The 23,390-nt window shown below is 30.7% G+C and overlaps 2 protein-coding genes across 2 annotated transcripts in view; one reads left to right on the top strand and one right to left on the bottom strand.

The window, feature by feature from the left end:
- The window catches only part of LOC113386479 (cubilin homolog), a 26,543-nt gene extending 18,710 nt beyond the window's left edge, over positions 1-7,833 (top strand). The window contains exons 9-14 of the mRNA XM_026624259.1: positions 6,070-6,235; positions 6,305-6,445; positions 6,524-6,630; positions 7,301-7,393; positions 7,460-7,568; positions 7,811-7,833. Coding sequence (XP_026480044.1) covers positions 6,070-6,235; positions 6,305-6,445; positions 6,524-6,630; positions 7,301-7,393; positions 7,460-7,568; positions 7,811-7,833 — 639 coding nt within the window. The remainder of the gene's footprint in view (positions 1-6,069; positions 6,236-6,304; positions 6,446-6,523; positions 6,631-7,300; positions 7,394-7,459; positions 7,569-7,810) is intronic.
- Positions 7,834-8,962: 1,129 nt separating this feature from the next.
- Positions 8,963-21,359, bottom strand: LOC113386480 (armadillo repeat-containing protein 2). Its single transcript, XM_026624260.1, has 18 exons — positions 21,260-21,359; positions 20,487-20,592; positions 20,352-20,418; positions 19,810-19,900; positions 19,563-19,663; positions 19,251-19,493; positions 19,059-19,161; positions 18,428-18,481; positions 17,214-17,452; positions 15,697-15,878; positions 15,340-15,499; positions 14,708-14,818; positions 14,233-14,339; positions 13,855-13,984; positions 12,095-12,239; positions 10,517-10,692; positions 9,183-9,279; positions 8,963-9,099 (listed from the first exon to the last, which is right to left on the bottom strand). The coding sequence occupies exons 1-18, from the start codon at positions 21,357-21,359 to the stop codon at positions 8,963-8,965; spliced, it is 2,349 nt and encodes a 782-aa protein (XP_026480045.1).
- Between the last annotated feature and the right edge of the window lie 2,031 nt (positions 21,360-23,390).

A 23,390-nucleotide genomic window follows, 5' to 3' on the forward strand; every position in this document is an offset into this window, starting at 1 on the left:
TGATTTACATTTGATTTGCGCAGATATATAACAATATAGCAAAAGTAATGAAAGTTACAGTATTTTATAATAATATATTTGAAAACGTTTAAAATTTATCGAATATTTCATTATGGTAAAGGGAAGTTGCAGCAATTTGCCTTAAGGCACGATGACATACACCACTAGTTAACTTTATTCTTCTATTTCTATTTTTCTCCAGAATTGATCATCTGGAAATGGAGTTCAACCCAAGTTGCTACTAACTACCTGGCAATATTTGAATGGAATGGTGAAAAAGGAAGAAAACTTGCTCAATTGTGTGGACATTTAGCAAATGACACTTTACCAGTTTTGAAATCATCTAAAACACAAATGACTATACACATGAGGACTGATCATGGGGTTCAACTTAGTGGATTTATTGCTCATGTTATTTTGTCGCAGGTATAAAGGATAATTGGGAAAAATGTCTTTTTATTTGCCGTACATATAAACAAGCAAGAATTATATTATAATTATAACAGCACTATCTAAAATTCTGTTACCACAACATTCTTTCTTGCTTGTTTATATGTAAAATACGCCTGATTGCACGGCAAATATAGAAACATTTTCACAATTTCACTATTTCTTTTATCGTTCTTTTATCTTTTACCAGGAGAGTCTCAAGGTTGTGGTGGTCTACTGAACATAACAGACACAAATCAGCAGTTTATGCTAAATCCTGGTACTCTGATGAACTCCGAAGGATATTTAAATAATCTAGACTGCCACTGGTCGTTGAATACAACGTTGGGCAAAAATATTAAATTAGAATTTCAGGATTTCCATTTGGCACCATGTGTTAACCACACCAATAAGGATGCTGAGTATAAATGTAACTGCGACTACTTGGAGGTAAATATATAATTGACACGAAAAAAATAATTTGGTAAAGTTTAAGGATAGATTTTGTTGCATAATAGGCAAATGTTATGGCAAGGCTATGTTATTGAGGAACTTTTTGTACTGAATATTGACAAAAGCTATGGGGTTAGTGTGCAGTCAGGCGTATTTATCATGTTGTCATATAGAATGTAGAAAACGCACAAATAGCACCAGGACCGTAGTATATAATATATATATATATATATATATATATAATCATGTAAAATCAATATATACATTTATATATCCAATTCCCATCGAAACTAAGACAGCTAGTATGTATATAATGATGTATAATCAATATATACATTTATATATCCAATTTCCATCGAAACTAAGGTATATAATGATGTATAAATCAATATATACTTTATATATCTATTCCCATTGAAACTAAAACAGCTAGTATAAATATAACCATGTATAAATATATATACATTTATATATCCAATCTCCTACAAACCAAGACAGCTAGTATATATATAATCATGTATAAATCGATATATACATTTATATATCCAATTCCATACAAACCGAGACAGCTAGTATATATATAACCATGTATAAATCGATATATACATTATATATCCAATTCCCATACAATTTGAGACAGCTAGTATATATATAATCATGTATATATTAATATATACATTTATATTACCAATTCCCATACAATTTGAGACAGCTAGTATATATAATCATGTATAAATTAATATATACATTTAAATATTCAATTCCCATACAACCGAGACAGCTAGTATATATAATTATGTATATATTAATATATACATTTATATTACCAATTCCATACAATTTGATACAGCTAGTATATATATAATCATGTATAAATCAATATATACATTTATATATCCAATTCCCATACAAACCGAGACAGCTAGTATATAATAATTATGTATATATTAATATATACATTTATATTACCAATTCCCATACAATTTGATACAGCTAGTATATATATAATCATGTATAAATCAATATATACATTTATATATCCAATTCCCATACAAACCGAGACAGCTAGTATATATATAATTATGTATATATTAATATATACATTTATATTACCAATTCCCATACAATTTGATACAGCTAGTATATATATAATCATGTATAAATCAATATATACATTTATATATCCAATTCCCATACAAACTGAGACAGATAGTATATATATATAATCATGTATAGATCAATATATACATTTATATATCCAATTCCCATGCAAACCGAGGTAGCTAATATATATATATATAATATATATAATATATATATATTATATATATATACTATATATATATATATATTATAATCATGTATAAATCGATATATACATTTATATATCCAATTCTCATACAATTTGATACAGAGCAAGTATATATATATCATGTATAAATCAATATATGTTAGATAACAGGGTCTTTCTGACTCAGCTTCATAACATACGAATGGCACGCAATGATGGGCACTTAAAAATGTAATTTTAAAATATACTGTTAAAAATTTGTACGAAAAAAAATTAAATTTTTTTGCAATTATTTTACGTGCCATTCGTATGTATGAAGCTGAGTGAGAAAGACCCTGTTATCTAACATATATTGATTCATACATGATTATATCTAGATGTCTCGGTTTGCATGGGAATTGAATATATAAATGTATATATCGATTTATACGTGATTTTATATATACTAGCTGTCTTGGTTTTGATTGGAATTGAATATATAAATGTATATATTGATTTATACATGATTATATATATACTAGCTGTATCAAGTTGTATGGGAATTGGATATATAAATGTATATATTGATTTATACATGATTGTATATATACTAGCTGTCTCGGTTTGCATGGGAATTGGATATATAAATGTATATATCGATTTATACATGATTATATATATACTAGCTGTCTCGGTTTGTATGGGAATTGGATATATAAATATATATATATATATATATTGTTTTATACATAGCCATAACCTTGCTCTCTTATGCGGCAGAATCGATTCCTAAGTTTTTTAGTTTCTTGTTAATTTTTTAATTTTTTTACCCCCAGGTTCGTGATGGTAGCACAGGATTTGCACCACTTATCGGAAGATACTGTGGTCACATGCTACCGGATATTGTAATATCATCCACAAATGCTTTGTGGATACGATTTGTGTCAGATGGAGAACATACAAGTTCAGGGTTTAATGCTACCATAAAATCTATACCATGTGTGTACCATATATTTTTACAAAGTATATGTGCCTTTATTTACCCAACTATAATTATCATTTTACCCAGCTTTGTGTGGTAAGAACGTCCTCGACGTGACAAAGTCTCGTCAAATCCTGACTGCACCAGGATTCCCTACAAAGTATCCTCCTTCCTTAAGGTGCACCTGGTTGTTGACTGCACCAACAGGTACCAGGATAGACGTCCATGTGGCGACTTGTGATTTGCAAGAACCCGATGCTGATGGTGTGTGCAGTCGGGATGTTTTGGAGATATCTGATAAACAGGTGATAGACGATAATAATAAATAAATGGTAGTCTGCCCGAAGGCAGGTCCATGGTGTGAGAGCCACCACAACAAATGACTTCCTTGCCCTTCATCCCATTACCACTATTCCCTATCCCTATTTCTTATTTCATGTATTTTCCTTTCCAAATTTTTGTTTCCATGCTTGTTGATCATGTGCTTTGGCTTTCAGTTCCCTGTATTTTCTCTTCTCGCGTAAGTCGTCAATCGTCTGCATTCTTCTCCTTCCCTGATAGATGATAGTAGATAATTATTTTTAACTTCCCGTAGGGTAGTTATAGTAATGGGTCGAAAATCTAAAATGAAAATTTTTGCATTTCTCAACGTTTTGAAGGTTTCTGAACATTTTTAAGAGACATACCTCAGAAACTAAATGGATATGTGTGTGTGTTTTGTATGTCCGCATTTTTAGTAATAAAAAAGGGACTCTACTGACGAGCAAACTAATCTAGAATTAAAAAATGGACTCTACTGACGAGCAAACTAATCTAGAATTAAAAAAGGTACTCTACTGACGAGCAAACTTAATCTGGAATTAAAAAAGGGACTTTACTGACGAGCAAACTAATCTAGAATTAAAAAAGGGACTCTACTGACGAGCAAACTAATCTAGAAATAAAAAGGGACTCTTCTGACGAGCAAACTAATCTAGAATTAATAAAAGGACCCTACTGACGAGCAAAAGTTAAAATATATAAAAGGGGACTTTACTGACGAGCAGACGAGTATTTCAGTTTGCTCGTCAGTTCATATAATGCAAAATATAGTTTGCTTGTCAGTAGAGTCCTTTTATTTTTCATGTCTGGAAAATACAGTTGATGATGAAAAATACTAAATACAAAAATTTTAAAAATTACCCATGTTAAGCACAGTCTAAGCGCCACTCCGGTGCAAATGTATACCCAAGTGCGTTTAGACTGTTTATGTACTGGACCACTTTTCCAATTTTGTGAAAACTATTGAAAAATGTGAAAATGCCGCCGTGCTAAGCACAGTATAAGTGAAAATGTCGCACAGAATTATTTGCAAATGCGTTTAGACTGTGACTGTACGGGAGCTTTTTTTCAATTTTGTGTAAATTAGGCAACTATTTTTTTTTGAAATTGAATTCGAAATTAAATGACGATTGTTAATGTTCTGGAGATGATAAATGATTTATGATTTACATTTGATTTGCTCAGATATAACAAGATAGCAAAGATAATGAAAGTTACAGTATTTGCAATAATATATTTGAAAACGTTTAAAATTTCTCGAATATTTCATTACGGTACGAAAGTTCCAGCAATTTGCCTCAAGGCACGATGCCATACACCACTAGTTTTTAATTTTGGTTAATTGTTTTGTTCTCTTGCAGCATTCTCAGTTTATATCAGAAGGCTTGGGGAATGATTTTGTTTTTGGAAAGGCTCCGAAAGATAATAGACCATACGCGGTAAGTACTGATTTATTTTTATTTTTTACCACCTTCTTTTTTTTAGTAGAGTCAGTAGAGTCCCTTTTTAATTTTGTTCTTAGTATGCTCGTCAGTATAGTCCCTTTCAGTATGCTCATCGGTATAGTCCCTTTTATCTTTAATTTTAAATTAATCATCAGTAGAGTCTCTTTGAATTTTATTTTTATTTTGCTCGTCCTTTTTTCTCCTCCTTTTTTCATTTTTAGTTTGGTTGTCAGTAGAGTCCCTTTTATTTACGAATAATATTAGGTTGTCAAATATCTCGCTTCCGCTTTTTTGCTCTTGGTTTATAATACAAAAAGGCGGAAGGGAGATATTTGACAACCTAATATAGAAATAATTCTAATCAATAAACTTACGTTTATTACACGGCATAAATATTTAATTTGTTTTATTATTTTCAAGGAACAGGGTAACAATTCTTCTGATTCAGGTATTTTTCATTAAATCAAGATTTGTACTATGATGTAACTTTAAAATGTTTATTTATCTATGCCGATTTCCTTGTTGATATCGGAACGCATACAACGACAGATGCATAATGTTGGTTTTATTCAATTTTTTTTTAGTTTGGAGGCATGCCAATAACTCGCCATTTCTTATGTGGCTCTTCGAAGCCTTTTGATTATTATTCTGGAGAAAACGAAATGGTCATCAGCTTCAAATCAGACAGTTCCATCGAGAAGACTGGTTTTAAATTGGAATACTCAATAGCAAGTGAGTGGACCAAATATTGATCCTTGTGGAATTCCAAGCTCCATCCTCAATATTTAGTTTGGTTACTTAACCACGATTGTACTCTGTTTTAATAGACTTTTTTTCAATAAACCTGGTATATTTTATTTCTTTTTTTTTTAGCTTGCTCTAGAAACTTCTCCCACACCCAAGGACGCATAATGTACGACAATGTCAAAGACGATTGCACAATAGTAGTTTCAGCCCCTGAAAATAACACCTTATCTCTGTACTTTAATGCTCTATTTATGTACAGCATGGACGAAAGTTGTGAAGATACCTATTTGGAGGTAACTAATGCTACTTTTATTTATTTGTTTTTATTTAATAATAATAAATAATAGATATTATTTCAACTTTTTTTCTACTTGTTTCCAATCACCCCATAACTACAATAAATATCTTTTATAATTTTTTAGATTTACGATGGTGAAGTCTCGACTTCCTTAAAAGTTGCAAGACTTTGTGGGTACGAAACTCCTGATCCTATTTTCTCAAATTCGACGCAACTGATTTTGAAGTCTCATACTAAAATGGACTATGGCAGCTATAATTTTGATATCATATATACTAGCACCGACCAAGGTAAGAAATTTAGTTGAGGATTATTATTAATTTATTTAATTTTATTTATTATTGTTTTTTTTTATTTAGGAAGAGGTTGTGGAGGAACCTTGTTCAACTATGCAGGTCTCTTCTCGAGCCCCTTGTATCCACAAATTTACCGAAAGGCTGGTACTTGCACATGGGACGTATCAGTACCCAATGGACTGGTTGTACTACTTAAATTCTCAAGTAATAATTATATATAAATATTTAATAATATATATATATATATATATAATTATAATATAATGATAATTTTCCTTTTAGTTTTCGACATGGGTTCCTCGAGTACTTGTGCCAACGACTTCTTGGAAATTGTAGAAAAGGATCCTTTGTCAGGAACTGATAAAACTGTTACCAGATATTGTGGAGGCGTAAGTAGAAAATTTAATTTAATTATTTAAGTTTTATGATACAAATGAGTTATATTGTAATAATAATCGATAAATGACTTGAATTTAGAATGCTTTGATTGTGTGCAACCAATAATAATAATCAAATCATTTCTACTAATCTAAAAACAGAACTTTTCTAACGCTGTAGGTACTAAATTGTTAGATATGTGACTGTTTACCTGGTAGATCACCATGATTTTGGTAAATAATAGTGAGTTTCCATATGATTTATAATAAAAGCCACTAAAATTGTTTGATATGTGACTGTTCCCCTGGTAGATCACCATGATTTTGGTTAATAATTGAGTTTCGATATGATTTATAATAAAAGCCTAATGATTTCTTTTTAAGTAACAATCGTGACTGTTTACTGGTTTGATTTTACTCCATTACATTAGAAATTATTTCCACACATGGATATATTTTAATAGTTATATATTATTATAAACTATTCTATTTAAATTAATTATTTTTTAAATTAATCATTCGAAATCACCTCAAATTGGAATGTTCTGATTTGTGTAACCAATAAGTATAATCAGATCATTTCTGCTTTTTTTTAAAACAGATCTTGGTTAACGTTGTACTAAATTATTTACTAGTGAATGAAATTGGCATTTGTGTAAACAATTACCATGATTTTTTCTAGTTAGTCGAATTAAGCATGTTTATGATCAATAATGAAAGTCGAAAACAATGGTGGACTGGTTTGTCCTGGTGTGATATTACTCCAATACATCTTGTTAAAAGTCTATATATATATTTTTAAGACTAAACTAAATTTTAGTTTAATTTTTTAATATTTTAGGATCAACCTGCAGTGTACACGTCTTCCAGTAATAACCTGATGGTTCGTTACACAACAACCATCAACAATGGTGGAACTGGATGGTTGGCTAATTTTGTAGGCACTGCTGGTGAGTTTTTTTAATTTTTTTATTTTAGCAGTTGTTTTGTTGAAGTAAAACTGTTTTTTGGTAAAACATTTAAATTACTCTTGCATCTTAACAAAAAAATATTTTACCATTTTATTTAATTTAAGTACGGTTGAACAGAAATGTCTGCAAAAACAGCTTTGCTTATTTGTCTCGTGGTAACATTATATGTAAAATGATGTTTCAATTCTATTTTGGTGATGGGTTTATTGATTTATTTCTAGGTGCTAAACCTTATGGTTGGTGACGGGATAACTACAGTATATTCAATACAACTTTAAACTTAAGTTAAAAATTGAATTCTAAATCATTGCTACTGAAAAAAATAATTAATAGCACCGTAATTGGATAAACTTGCTTTTTTATTCTAATATTCGATAAGATAATTAAAACAAAACGATACTTTTATCACTATAATTTTGGGGCTAATTCTGCGCTAAAATAGATGATAACATATCGTTGTATGGCAAAGCTATATTATGCTTATTTCTTGGTAGTAAAAACTGTTAATCTATCAATTTACTGGACTATTACCCGTAATTTACACAAAAAACCGTGCGCATCACAAAGATGCACTCATAACATTCTTCCTTGCTTGTTTATATGTAAAATACGCCTGATTGCACAGCAAATAAATAAACATTTTCAATGTTTTTGGTTGTCATAAAAATGCTATGTTATCGTCTATATTACCGCAGAATTGGTTCCTAAAAGTTATTCAAAGAAATTATTTTATCTTAAGTTAAGATAAGAGAGCAATATTATCCAATAAAAGTGGTTATCATATTTCTTATAATTAAATTAGAGCCGATTTTTATAAGATATTTTATAAGATAAGATACTTGTGATAATTTATTTCTTGACATATTGAAATCAAACGGCCGTTTTATTTTAAAATATTATTGTTTAATAATCATATATAATATGTATTAAATTTAATTAATATTGTACATATAAAACTAATAATATCAATTATAGCACACTCTGACATTTTTATTAATTTAATAATATATAATATTTTTTTTTTATATATAATAATTTAGTAATATCTAATATTTTGATAATTTTAATAATACATAATTTTTTGCCAAATCATTTGTTTGTGGTGGCTGTCACACCATGGACCTGCATTCGGGCAGACTACCATTTATTTATTATTATAATAATTTAAATTTGGTGTTTGTGTTGGTAAATTGCTACTGACAAGTGCATAAAATCTATTTTGCGCTAATACATATTTTACGTATACGTTTGTGTTTTAAACTCTTAAATTTTACGTTTTTGAAGTAAAACTTTTAAGGCGACTTCCAATAAAGTTACGGTAACCGTTTAACACTACAAGGACAAAGCGAGTAATGTCGTTTTTTTTTTTAATTTCAATTCCTTAATGGAGCTATTTCTGTAATCTCATCAGGTCCATACAGATTTCCTTCGATGTAACCAACTAATTGTGCACCAACGTGGTAAAATTCTTCGTAGTCGTTTGTGTAATGGTCCGAAGGACCACCATCATCTATGAAATATTTATACAATATTTTTTTTATTTTATAATATTTATATTATAAAATAAATCTATTTTTTTGGTTCGGTTCTTACCTAAAAGTTCTAGAAGAACCCAAACAGTTTGTTCTGAAGTCTCTTCGCCGAGGGCTGCTTCTACATCACTGCAGTCCATTAGATAGTTCCATAAAGCCTAAATTAAACAATGATAATTGAAACCTAAAATGTAATTATCAACAAATTTTACTAAGGGGTCAATTCTGCCTTATAAAATATCTTACTATCTTATGCTTGTTTGTTGTTAGTGAATCTGTAAAAATGTCTATTTATTTGCTGTGCGATCAGGCGTATTTTACATATAAACATGCAAATGAAGGATGTTATGATAACAGAATCTTGGATGCTGTAGTTATCATAACATTCTTCTTTGCTTTGTTTATATGTAAAATACGCTTGATCGTACGACAAATAGATTGACATTTTCACAGTTTCACTAACAAGAAACAAGCATAAGATACCGTTACCATGACAACGCTATTTTATGAGGCAGAATTGCCCCCTAAATATCACACATCTGGTTATTGTTATATATTGTTGAGATATTCTGTATGTAACATTTTTGTGCCAGTGTTACGTAACCAACAAATTACAACCTTTGTATTTTAAAGAGGACTCTACTGACGAGCAAACTGAATCCAGAAATCAAATGGGAAAGAACTCTACTGACGAACAAACTTAATCTAGAACTAAGAAAAGGACTCTACTGACGAGTAAACTTAATATAGAATTAAGAAAAGGACTCTACTAACGAGCAAACTAAATCTAAAAATCAAATGTAAAAGAATACTGCCTCATAAAATGGGGTTGTAATGGCAACGCTATCTTATGCTTATTTATTGGTAGTGAATATGTAAAAATGTCTATCTATTTGCCGTGCGATCAGGCGTGATTTACATATAAACAAGCTATGAAGAATGTTATGATGACAGAATTCTAGATGGTACAGTTATCATACATAAGTTATAGTAATCACAAAAAAATCGAAAATGAAAATTTTTTATATATCTTTACGTTTTAGAGGTTTCTGAACAATTTGGCATACCTTAGAAAAAATTGATGTGTGTGTGTATATATGTGTTTGTGTATGTGTGTGTGTGCGCGCGCGCTTTCATATTTCGACTCCAAATCAGCTATGCAGTGCGATTGCTCAAAAATATGTTCAAAATTTTCAAAATTAATCAAAATACAAGAAAAACTCAAAATATAAAAAAACAAATTTTTCAAAAATGTCAATTTTTTTAAAAAAATATCCAAATTTCTCAAAAATCGAATTTTTTAAAAGTTTTTTTTAATAATTCAGTTTTTGGTACCGTAAGTTCCAGCAATTTGCCTTAAGGCACGATGCCATGCACCACTAATTTTTTATTTACCTGGCACAAAAGGGCGCAAAGTTGCCAATCCTTATGATGATATTGCGTCTGTTTCTCCAAAAGTCTCACTAGGACCACAGGACCTCCTACTTTATGAAAGGGAATCCTCAATCCTGGTTCTCCTAAAAGGTTTACGCAGGCTCCTGCCAGGGTGCGAAGGGACTCTGCAGAATCATCTGAAAGGAAAAGTGATCTAATTGATTTTATGCATCAGTTTTTAGTTGGTATCATTTTAAAAAAAATGAGTTGGTGTGGAAATAAAGATGACAATTGGTAGATATTGGCGCCAAAAGGGACCAAATATTGACTAATTTAGTGAAGACTATTAGGAAGGACAATATCAATCTATCAGACACCAGAAAACACTTTTATGTGATCTATAAGTCATTTATAACATTCTATATATATAATAAGCGATGTAATACTATGGAACTGAAGAAAGGGACTCTACTGACGAGCAAATTAAAGAAGTCACTAATGTAATATGTAGTGGTGAATCTATAAGGATTGGAGATGTGAGATAAATATAGAACTCTACTGACGAGCAAACCGAAAGAATTAATAATGTATTATATTAGTCAATGACAATCGGAGACTCTACGAATGGGTTTAAAAAAAAAGAACTCTACTGACAAACTGAAAAAATCAGTAAAAATAGAGGTTCGGGGATTCTGAAAAAAACAACTCTACTCACGAGCAAACTAAACAACTCGAGGATCAGAAATATGGATTCGACTGACAAGGAAACTTAATATTCTGCAAATATGAAATCTAGACACTAACAATAAGAAAAAAGAACTCTACTGATGAGCAAATTGAATCTTTTTTAAATTTAGAGATGTAGAATACAAGAAAAAAGAACTCTTCTTACGAGCAAACTAAATCTTGTGCTGATTAGATATTTGGATCCTCAAAAAAAGAACTCTACTGACGAGCAAATTGAAGTTTGTGCAAATTGGAGATGTGGACTTTGAGAAAAATGAACTCTACTGACATGCTACTGTCTATGGCAATTAGAGATATGGACTCTACAAATATCATTATCAAAAAAAGAACTCTACTGACGAACAGAAAAAATCAGTAAAAATAGAATTTCGGGGATTCTAAAAAATGAACTCTACTGACGAGCAAACTAAATCTCTCGAGGATCAGAGATATGGACTCTAAGAAAGAAGAACTCTTCTTATGAGCGATTTGAATTCTGTGCAGATCAGAGATGTGGACTTTCAGAGAATAGAACTCTACTGACGAGCAAACTAAACCTTGTAATAATTTGAAATATGGACTGTACGTGAAAAGGACTCTACTGACGAGCAAAAATAGAGTTGTCCAGGTCAGTGAATAAAGAATTCAGAATAATCGAGTAATATTTACAAGATTGTTGCTGTACACAATTTTAGAGTACTGGTCATAATTTTAGAGTTCTGGTCAGAATTTGTGAGTTTTGGTCAGAGTTTTAGAGTTTTGGTCTTAATTTTAGAGTACTCGTCAGAAGTTGTGAGTCTTGTTTACAATTTTATAGGTCTGGTCAAAATTTTAGAGTTCTGGTCAGAATTTGCTATTGTATTTTTTTATTACCAGTTTGCAAACAGTCCACCAACACTTTCAATCCTCCACAAGAAAGGCAAATCTCTCGGCACCTCCTGGTCCTGGTCAAATTGCTCAACACTCTGGCTGCCTCGATAGATTGGACGTTTCCCAAAGTCAGCATCGTACAGAGAACCTAAATCACAAAATTATTATTAAATATATTTTTTAGAACTATATATATATATATATATATATATATATATATATATTGATTGTTTCTTTTCCGAACAGTAAATCCAATAATAAAAAACAATTTGTTTTTTGAAGATGTTTAATAACGACTGTATGTATGTGCGTGTATATATATACATAATAATATTTCTCAACATTTGCTAAAGCAATACATTACCATTTTTCATAAATTACCAATACAAGAGCCATAAAAAAATATTTTTGCCTAAGTCCGTATATATTCCTTAACAGTGTGTTACAAAGTCTTGTGAAGTCAAAACATTTACAAATATCCTCGAAAAAAATCGAGTGTTTTTAACAAAAAATATTAGTGATATGGATATATAAATTATTACAGGTAAATAATTTTTGCTTCTCAATTTTATATATTACTCTTTACACTGGTACATAATCCATTCCTTTATAATTTTTCTAAATAATCTGTAATGACCATAATTAATTAATGTTAATCAATAATTTTAAAAAAAAACATTGTCTTTGACAGAATAAACCTGATGACGGAACGTATCTAGTTCCGAAACGTCGTTATTAAACATCATCAAAAATAAAATTGTTTTTTATTATTGGATTTACTGTTCGGAAAAGAAGCAATCAATATATATTACTACATATATACATGTACGAGGTCTGTTCAAAAAGTTTTCGTAATTTTCGTTTTTTCAAAAAAATATTTATTTATTCGTCTACATTAATGTGGTCCCCTTCAAAGTAGTCCCCCCCAGATATAATACACTTATGCCAGCGTTTTTTCCAATTTTCGAAGCACCCTTGATATTCACTTTTTGATATGTCCTTGAGCACTCTCAGCGATTCGGCCTTTTTTCTTCAATCGAGGAAAACCGCCGTCCTTTCATGGGTCTCTTCAACTTTGGGAATAGGAAAAAGTCACACGGAGCCATATCTGGTGAATTTTTGCACTTTGCAACACTTTATTTCATTTTTTACGCAAAATTTAATACAAATTCTTTGACTTTTCAATTCTTCCATTGTAAAAATCGCCGAGCTCAGAAAAACACGTCGAACCTTAGCGACTACCACAGACAAAGTAAACAGTGAATATAGCTGAAAATTTCATCATACTTTAGGGGCATGTATACCAACACAATAAAAAAAAAATTTTGACAATCAGACACTCCAGACCCGCGAAATTTAATTATTAGTAATTCCGGGTACTTTTTGAACAGACCATGTATATATACATGTATATATACACACAAAATTATTAAAGGATTAATCGTTTTTAATTAGGTTTAAAAAATTTAGATATGAATTATGAATGATATTATGATCTGATCTTTTATTAACACAACATGACGAATTCAAAAAGATTAAACTGCTTTCAGAAAGAAGTCTTTTAAAAGCACAATCCTTTCTATATAAAATATTGGGTTCAAAGGTAAAAATATGTGAATTTTCAATGGAATGTTGGACAAGAGTGCTTTGGAAACTTCGGCTTTTATGATGAATGACGCTTAATTCATGTTGTCTCATTCTCTTATGGATGTATTGTGATGTGTATATATATATATATATATATATATATATATATATATTACCATTGTGATGTCATCCCATCTAGGATCATCGATCTGGTCAACGTCGTCCTGTTTGTAGAACGCGATATTGTGGAGGGCTCCTAGTGTTGCCATAAGCAAACTTGTGGGTTCGTTGTTGACAGTACAACATCTGTAAAAATACACTTGATTAGATAGAGCATGGGGGTAAATATAGAGCAAATGCGCTTTACTCTGTATATTGTATATTTATATAAATCTTATCTGGAATTGAATCTAACAAGGGTAAAGGTAAATTTACGTGCTACGGTCGGTGGCGGCATCTATGATATGCTAAAAGAATTAAAATTGATGTACTGATTGATTGATTGTTTATTTATGAGATAAATAGATATGAATGTTGGTTTGTAGTTGACTGACCTCATTGTTGCCAAAAGTAGCCTTAGTAAAGATGCCAAGGCTCGTCCTCTTCCTAGACCTTCACCAGCTACCGGACTTACTGACAGGTTGGCTAGGACACGAACACTCTGGAAAAGGATAGATGAAAATTGTAATTGATAATTACATACAGTAGAACATCGATTATCCGGACCTCAGTTATACGGACTCAGTTATACTACGTATGTACATATCTAAAATTCGAATTTTTGCACGATTTATGCTGCAGTTTAGAATATGTATGTAATGTAATCTAAGAAAATATATATGTACATACAAAAGGAAGTTTCAATTTCTTAATAAACATTATTTTCGTTGATATCTATGCATGTATCTGTTATTTTTATTAAATACACAACATTATTCTTCATACATTCGATTATCCGGATGCCATCGACAACAATTAGTCCGGTTAATCAATGTTCTACTGTACATCTAATTATAACTTTATTCTTACCTTGACGAGGACATCGACAGCTTCATCATTCTCATTGTTCAAAAAATCAATTTCCGAATACTGCTGGATGACGTCTAACAATTGCGTCAGGGACTTCTCATCTTCATAATACTAAAATCATAGAGAAACAAGTATAAATAGATTGCAAACACGGCCGCTTTGACATTATATCAATTTTAATTCTTTCAGCATACCATAGATGTCGCCACCGACCGTAGTACGTAAATTTACCTTTAGGTTTAATTCTAGGATAAGACTTATATTGTAAATATATAATATAGAAAAGATAAACCTTTAATTTGATTAATTTTTCACTAAATGAAATGAGAACAAAATATACGCGTATAAAATACATTTTAACCAAAATCACAAATGTGTTGTAAAAAGTATATAATGAGAAAAAAGTAAACATTATGTTCCATCAAAAAAGATATATTACACTGTACAAAAATTGTGTTTTAAAACAAACGCTAGCACCATCTGCGATATGCTGAAAACACTCATACAGAGTGAAGCACATTTGTTCTAGGTTTACCCCTATGCTTAAAATATAAAGAATCTAAGACTAGGAGTGCCTCAAGAACGTGTGTTGAGACCACCTTTTATTATTACATATAATTTTTATTTTTTACCATATCTCTGGCACTATCGCATTGTGCCATCACGTTGCCTAAAGTGTAAATAAATCTCAACAGGGCAGGCGTTGGCAACCTTTCTGCGTCCAAAAGTCTTCCTAAAATGTCTACACGAGATCCCAGAATTCCGCAACTGGTTGCCGATTCTGATAGAATACTGCGGAATATAAAATTAGCAATGGTGAAAGAATCTTGACTGTCCGAGAAATTCTACTGACGAGCAGACTGAGGGACTGATACTGCCTCATAACAGACAAATGTTATGGCAAGGCCATGTTACGATCCAACTTCCATTGGAGATATGATTATACTCCACTAATGAGTATATCATTAATATTAATAACACTCCTTTACCTCAATGCTCTGCTCAAGACAGCAAGAACGTCCTTTTGGCCATTGCAAAGCTCAGCGGTTCTCAAAAGTGGTCCGCACGAATCTGCTAGAGAATTAGAGGCGACGTACTGAGACCCCGCAAGGGCTCTCAATGCGGCGCACAGTTGTAGAACCGTGTGCATCCTTCCACTTCGCATCGGACCCTAAAATATTAAAAACTAGATAAATGAATTCTACTGACGAACAAATCATAATAAAGAGTCCATAGATAAGTAAACATGAAAGAGTCTTTATTATGATCGACAACTAGATAGAAGATAAACATTCGTTGACCTAAATAGCATGACATATAGATAGAATAACAAAAGTATAATGTACGATTATATATTGTGAGAGGCAAAAAAATTGAAGTAAAACTTATTTGCAACCGTACGAGATGGCATTTAAGTAAATAATGAATACATCATATAATAATTTTGAATAATGTTTATTAGTAATATGGTAACACTCGTGATGCATACATTTATTAGTGTCAACGTCAACCATCATACACATCATTTATAAAATGATAAATTATAAATTATATATTTATAGTAGCATTAAAAATATGTATATATTTAAAAACAATAATGTAATTGAAGTCATACTTCAAATATGACTTGATCGGTTTGTCATTGTAATTAACATTTAGAAATGAACCTTCATTAGAAGAATGAAGTAATTGCTGATTAATAAATTCTATAATGTCCGTTCACACAGTGATTTGTGTTAAACAACATCTAAACAAATATTGTTTTCTCAACTTCACTCATTATGTGGTAATTGTGTTTGAAGAACTTCATGTAATTAAAATTAACATACATTCATTGACTGTTTTTTACTATTTCGCTAACAATACAATCTCATTCTTTGAACAGCTGTAATATCTGTCTTGCCTAAAAAATATTTTCCATTTTAATAACTTCAAAGATTTATAGAAACTACGAATAATTTCTAATCAATAAACTTACGTTAAGTACACGGCACAAACGTTTAATTTGTTTTATTATTTCAAGGAACAGGGTAAAATATTCTTCTAATTCAGGCATTTTTCATTAAATCAAGATTTGTACTACGATGTAATTTTAAAATGTTTATTTATCAATGCCGATTTGCTTGTTGATATTGATACGCATACATCGTTGATGCCGGTACGCATACAACGAGAAATCTCTATTCACATAGACGACGACTAATCACAATCGACCCATATAAAAATGATATCATCGAAAACGAATGACGAATCTTTGGCACTCGACTCTTATCTTATCGACTCTTATCTGCCGTAACGCACTTCCGTTGCATTTTTACGGATTTACACCCGAGTCGCGCCTAAAGAAGTTTTACTTCAATAATGACATATAGATATGAATATTATAGAGAGTGCAAGTAGAGACAATAAACGAGTAATTTGTGATGAGGTGTGTTAATAGAGACAAACGAAGTTAAAACACTAACACAAAGATAATGCTATCTTACTTATTATATTATTTTATTACCATTTCGTTCAACAGTTTTAAGTGCAACACCATTAGCTCCCCGGCGCCCTTTTCCAGAACCCTTTTGGCGATCGACTCCGATATGTCCTTGTTCTGGTCAACCTCGTAGTTTGGACGAGTTGATACTTCCCTTCTTTCCATCAGCTCTGCGGTTATTTTGCCTTGGCGAAGATCTTCTGTGACCAATTGATAAAATATATTGAAAATGAATTTAAATGGTAGAAATACAATAAAGATTGCTGTAACAATAAAGAATACTGAAGTAAAACTTATTTGGCTGCGCCTGCAAAGTCGAGTCACCATTTAGTAATATTAAACAAAAATTAAGAAAACATCAGTAATGTTATTACTTAATGTGAATTGTTTTAGACAGTTTTGGACCATTTTAAAATTGTCTGAATTTGTTGTTTAAAACTGTCTAACAATGTCTAAAATCTTCTAAAATTGTCAAATTAATCCAAAAATGTCCAAAACTGTCCAAAATTGTCTAAATTTTGTTAGACAGTTTTAAACAAATTCAGATAATTTTGGATAACTTTTACAATTTTATAAGATTTTAGACAAGGTCAGGATAACGAAAATTTTGGACAATTTTCGATACCTTTGACAATTTTAGAAGATTTTAGACAATGCTAGATAATGTTAAACAAATTCAGACAATTTTGGATAACTTTTACAATTTTAGAAGATTTTAGACAGTTTTGGACAATTTTAAATAATTCAAAATGATAATTACATTTATTATTAAGCGATTATTGTGGCTATAAAAACTGGGTTTGAATATTATCAAATTAGAGTCACATATGAGGCTGTTTCATTACGTAAGAGTGACAAAAATTCATGATTGGCAGTTTTTATGAATGATATTTAATATTGAGTTGATGTGAATTATATTAATTATTAGTGTTCTAGTTACCTTTTATTGGTCTTATCCTGTCTTCTGCAGGTGCAATCAAAAAGCGTAATGCACCATATCCGTAAATACCTTAAAAAATTAAAATTATTTGTTTATATATATATATATATATATATACATATATATTAGGGTGCTCCTTAATATGGACATCTTCGAATTTCTTTGCTTTCAAGAATAAAAACTTTTAGAGAATTCTTTTTTATTATTTTGGAAGCATTTGAGCCCTTGGGAGCAAAAAAAATCGAAAATGTCCATATTAAGGACCACCCTAATATATAAGTAAAAAAAAATTACTTACATGCGTCAGTATCTTCACAAGGATTGGCCCTGGCTAAACCATCAATCAGTAGTTCTAGAATATTAAAAAATCATTATTTTAATTAGACAATATGTACAGAACGGTCTCAACATACTGCCTTGAATCACTCCAGATTCAATTCAAAGCAATATTAATTTAATTTATACTAATATTCATGTAATCCATTTTGATTTTACATCTTGTTGTACAAACAGGTGAAAGATGTAATTAATAAAAAGAGGGCCTAATTAACTACCTTGAGGAATTCCTTATTCTAGAATTCATAAAGAATAAGGTGATATTACATAGATGATTGCTCTTTTTAAATGGGAAAATGGTCGATAATTATGCGGATCAAATATAATTAATTATATCGTCATCTAACTATGTTGTTTTTTAAAAACCAAAATCTGTTAGGGGGCTATTGATTCGCCATTTTGAGATTTATTATTATGTAAATACTTTATGTCATTATTTTTTTATTATTATGTAAATACTTTTTTTGCGTTTATTATACAATATGTTTATAAAATGAATAGAAAGTTGCAGAAGATTAGCAGGAGATACATTCACATCTTAGACCTTCATATTTTTATTTTTTACCTATAATAACAAAAGTAATATATTATACCTGGTATATCAGATTCGGATATAATCTGATCATTTTCTTCTGATTTGGCAACTTTGTAGATTAACTTGCATGCGCCTGCTAAATTGCTGCCAGTTGCTCCCATCTAAAAAATAAAAAGATATTTATATATATATATATATATATATATATATATTTGTATATATATATATATGTATGTATGTTTTACCTTACCGATAAGACAATAGCAGCAACTTCCAACAAAACTCTGGCATCTTGCGAATCCACCAACCCATACAAAGCCGCCAAAAGTTCACTCCTCTTAGATCTCTCAAAAGTCTCCTGTTTTCGATGTTCGGCCCTGATTTCTACCAGAGCCCTCACTAACAACTCATCTGGTTCGGTATCGCCTCTTTTCGATAACAGGAATCTAGTCAAATCTGCACTTGACCAGGATTCGATGGAAGTTGAAGGCACCTGAGAAATAAAATAAATGAATTCAAAATGGTAATGATTTCTGTAATGAACTAATGGTGTAAAACTTACCTGAAATTCTTCATGAGAACTTGAAGCACGTTGAAATAATTCCGATTTTTTGAAAACGGCTTTGCCTTGTATGCCGTTTGTCAAAGGGCATCGTCCTAAAGCTAAAAAGAAATTATAAAAAGTACTTTTAAAAATAATCATAGCTTTTTTGATTATAAAAAGTTCATTATAAATTTGCGATACTTTTGTTGACCAATTATATGAATAGTTTTTTTTTAATTATTATTATTTAAGTGCCTTTGTCTACCTGGTGCCGTTTTCGGAGGCTGTGGTGCCAAAGATGGTAAATGATCACGTTCTTGGCTCAAAGCTGATTGGACACGAGGTAAACTATTGCTCTAGAAATAAATAGATGAATAGATAAATCACTTAATTTATATTTTATAAATTTAGCGACCGATTCAGCCGCATATCAGAAAAATGTTATGGGAAGGCCATGTTACGCTCCAACATCCATACATTATGCTACTGAATCACATACTGAAAACGATCAAAATGTCATGTATTTGCTGTGCTTTCAGGCGTTTTACACGTAAACTGCAACGTCACTCGTGTGTTATGAAGCTGGGTCAAAAAGACCCTGTTATCTAACATCGTTCTTGTAACATTTGTGCGGTTTCCAGATTAGATTTTCTATCTGACAACCTGAGAAATACGCCTGACTGCACAGCAACCACATGGCTTTTGTCAATATTTAGTATGGAAAGTTCTTCATAACATAGCCTTGCCATAACATTGGTATGCTATGCGACAGAATCGGTCCCTTAGTTTGAGTTTAGTATTACTTACTCTTGATTTCAAAGACAGTGGTTCCAAATTTCTTGCCGACAATGTTTCGAATTGTAAATTATGTAAACTGAAAAATAAATTAATTGAAATTACTAACAATAATTTATATTAATATTATCATTTTATTTAGGTTACCTGACGGCACTCGGTGGTCTTCCAGGCGGCGCCCCTTTTCCAAACAAGGCCCTATTTGGAGCCCTGGGCGTATAGGGCCTGCAAGTGTCCACGAGTTTAGTACCTCCTGATAATGGTAAAATATTATATTTATAAATAAATTATATTAGATTTTTGGTCTTTTATGGACATATTCTCGTGTATTGCTAAGACTTTCTTATTTGTTTAAAATGATACAACAAGTTTAATAGGTATTCTCGGTTACTAAAGAAAAACTTTGCACTTATCTCCTAATTTTAAAGAAATGCCTTAGCCGATTTGATACAGTTTCGATGTCAAACGATTCAGAACGACTTGAACTAAGGAATAATGTTATAATAACTACACTATCTAATTATAAATAAATATATTAGATTTATGGTCTTTTATGGATATATTCTCAGATATTGCTAGATCACTCTTATTTGTTTAAAATGTTACTACAACTTTAATAGGTATTCTCGGTTACTAAAGAAAAACTTTGCACTTATCTTCTAATTTTTACGAAATGCCTTAGACGATTTCGTATAATTTCGACTTCAAACGATTCAGAACGACTTGACCGAAGGAAGAATGTTATAATAACTACACTATCTAAAATTCTGTTATAACATTCTTCCTTGCTTGTTTGTATGTAAAATACGCCTGATCGCGCGGCAAATAGAATGACGTAATTTTCACACTTAATAACAAGAAACAATGTATTGAGCCCTATTCGAGTTTGTCATTAAATTGTTTACAACTTATATTTTTACCTTGAACATCCTGGATGTGCTGCTTGGCCTCTTTGATGATCTCTGCACTAGTTCTTCTTGTTTTCGTAATTATTCCGGGAAGAATATTTGTATCTTCCATTTTTAAAAAAACATAATTAACCGCCCCAGATACAACTTATTCTTAATTAATGATACATCCAATCACATAATTGATGAATTTTGCATCAGACAGAAATCAGTCTCTCTAATCTTAATACTCTAGTTCTTTTATCTTACTGTAAGATAATAAAACAAACTTTCATGTCCCTTTTTAAAATAACAAGTATCCAATAAACTATTGGCGACAGAGACAATACGTGATTTAACACTACTGTAACTTTTGGATTTTACAGTCGTCTTTATATGCACTTGTTATTAAATTTAAATAATCTATTATTATTTATTTTGCCAGGACATTTCCTTTATACTATTTTTATTCAGCGACAGGCTCTACATTCAATTTTACCCTTTAAACTAATTCCGAGGTTTACTATTGGACTTTATAACTCAACTACGTATGCACTTTTTGTTAAATTATTATTATCTATTATTATTTATCCTTACAGGATTTTTCCTGAGCTTGACAAACTAATGACACACATACATATTCTATTTATCTTCTGACACATTTCCAATAAGTTTCCGATTGGATTCCGATAATCGCAATTGCGTTCTAGTTAGATTCTTGTATCGGTTTGTTTGTTGGTGCTAATTCGGTTGCTATGATACTAATTGGAGAAGGTTATAATAGATTTTGCTAGGAATTAGCGAGTCGGACTCCTAATTAATACTAAATTCGTAATTTTTTTTTCAATTCGTTCATATATAGTTAAAACTGATTATTTAATTAGTGTTATTAATAAGAATTATAATAAATATTGAGAAGAATTATTATAAGTCAATTTACAAATGAATATCTTACAACTTGCTTAAAGCAATATAATCTTGAAAAATACTAGTGGTGTATGGCATCGTGCCTTGAGGCAAATTGCTAGAAATTCCCGTACCGTAATGAAATATTCTGAGAATAAAATGCAAAAAAAAATCTTTCTCCAAACACAAGCAAAAAGTTTTTTGAATCATTCAAATCGGATGCTGAGTTCTCCCAGGAACTGCCATTTTTTGCACATATAGCTCTGTATCTCCGAAATCGCTGGACCTGCCTTTGCTAAAAACTAATCACCACTTCTCCCCGTCATTACGAATTGAATGTTTTTTGGATCATTCAAATCCGATGCTCCGATCTCTCAAAAACTCGATTTCTATTTTCTGCACTCTTTGCTTCTTATCTCCGAAACGGCTGGACCTGCCCTTGCCAAAAACTAATCAGCACATCTCCCTATCAATGGGAAGCGAATATTTTTGAACCATTCAAATCGGTTGATCCGTGCGCCCGAAAACGTGGACGAAAATTTGCATCCGCACACACAAACACATCTATTTTTTCTGAGGTATGCCAAAATGTTCAGAAACCTTCAAAACGCGAAGATATGCAAAAAAATTGCAATTCGATTTTTGCACGATTACCATAACCATGAAATTAGATTGATTTTCTGATTTTACTTTACGTTAACATAAGAGATGACATCATTTATCATTTGTGCACAAAAATATTTTCGAATAAATTTTGGTTTTGTATAACATAATAATAATATTAATTAGTTTTCTCGCGTTTATTTGTCTCTAAAAAATTAATTAAAAAGATTATTTGTATTTGTATTCAATTTACGTTATTTATTGCATTAGAGCAAAAAAGAAATGAGTTTTTGATTTTTAAGAAAGAGTGTCATATTTTGCAGAATAATAAAAATAGTATTTTTACCTTTTATATAATGAATAATATATTTATATATAGTATTATTTATAACTGGTTCTTTTTTTAAAACATTTGACATTTATTCAAATTTGAATTTTACCGCTTTATTTTTCCGTTGACAGTTCCTGTTATACTACCAACTTCACTCTAAATAAAATGTCAGATTTCAGAGCATGTACACGTTTTTTGAGGTTATAATATAATAAATACATTTATACAATGTTTTTAAAGATTTATAATTAAAGTATTTAAATTAAACTAGATGTAAAGTATATATTTAATTACATTTGTTGTCAGTTTATGTAAAATTTGGTT

Source organism: Ctenocephalides felis, unplaced genomic scaffold, assembly GCF_003426905.1.
Source record: "Ctenocephalides felis isolate EL2017-DRISC unplaced genomic scaffold, ASM342690v1 CF-g0.4_SCAFFOLD_03571, whole genome shotgun sequence".
Taxonomy (NCBI): Eukaryota; Metazoa; Arthropoda; class Insecta; order Siphonaptera; family Pulicidae; genus Ctenocephalides; species Ctenocephalides felis.

Bases quoted from the DNA above. Each gene is read 5' to 3' on its own strand.
- LOC113386480 (XM_026624260.1), bottom strand. From the start codon at position 21,359: ATGGAAGATACAAATATTCTTCCCGGAATAATTACGAAAACAAGAAGA. The intron at 19,664-19,809 runs GTAGACAAAGGC...ATTTCTTTTTAG, and splicing joins GCCTCCGAAAACGGCACCAG to CTTTAGGACGATGCCCTTTG. The intron at 18,482-19,058 runs GTATAATATATT...TTAATATTCTAG, and splicing joins ATCCGAATCTGATATACCAG to AACTACTGATTGATGGTTTA.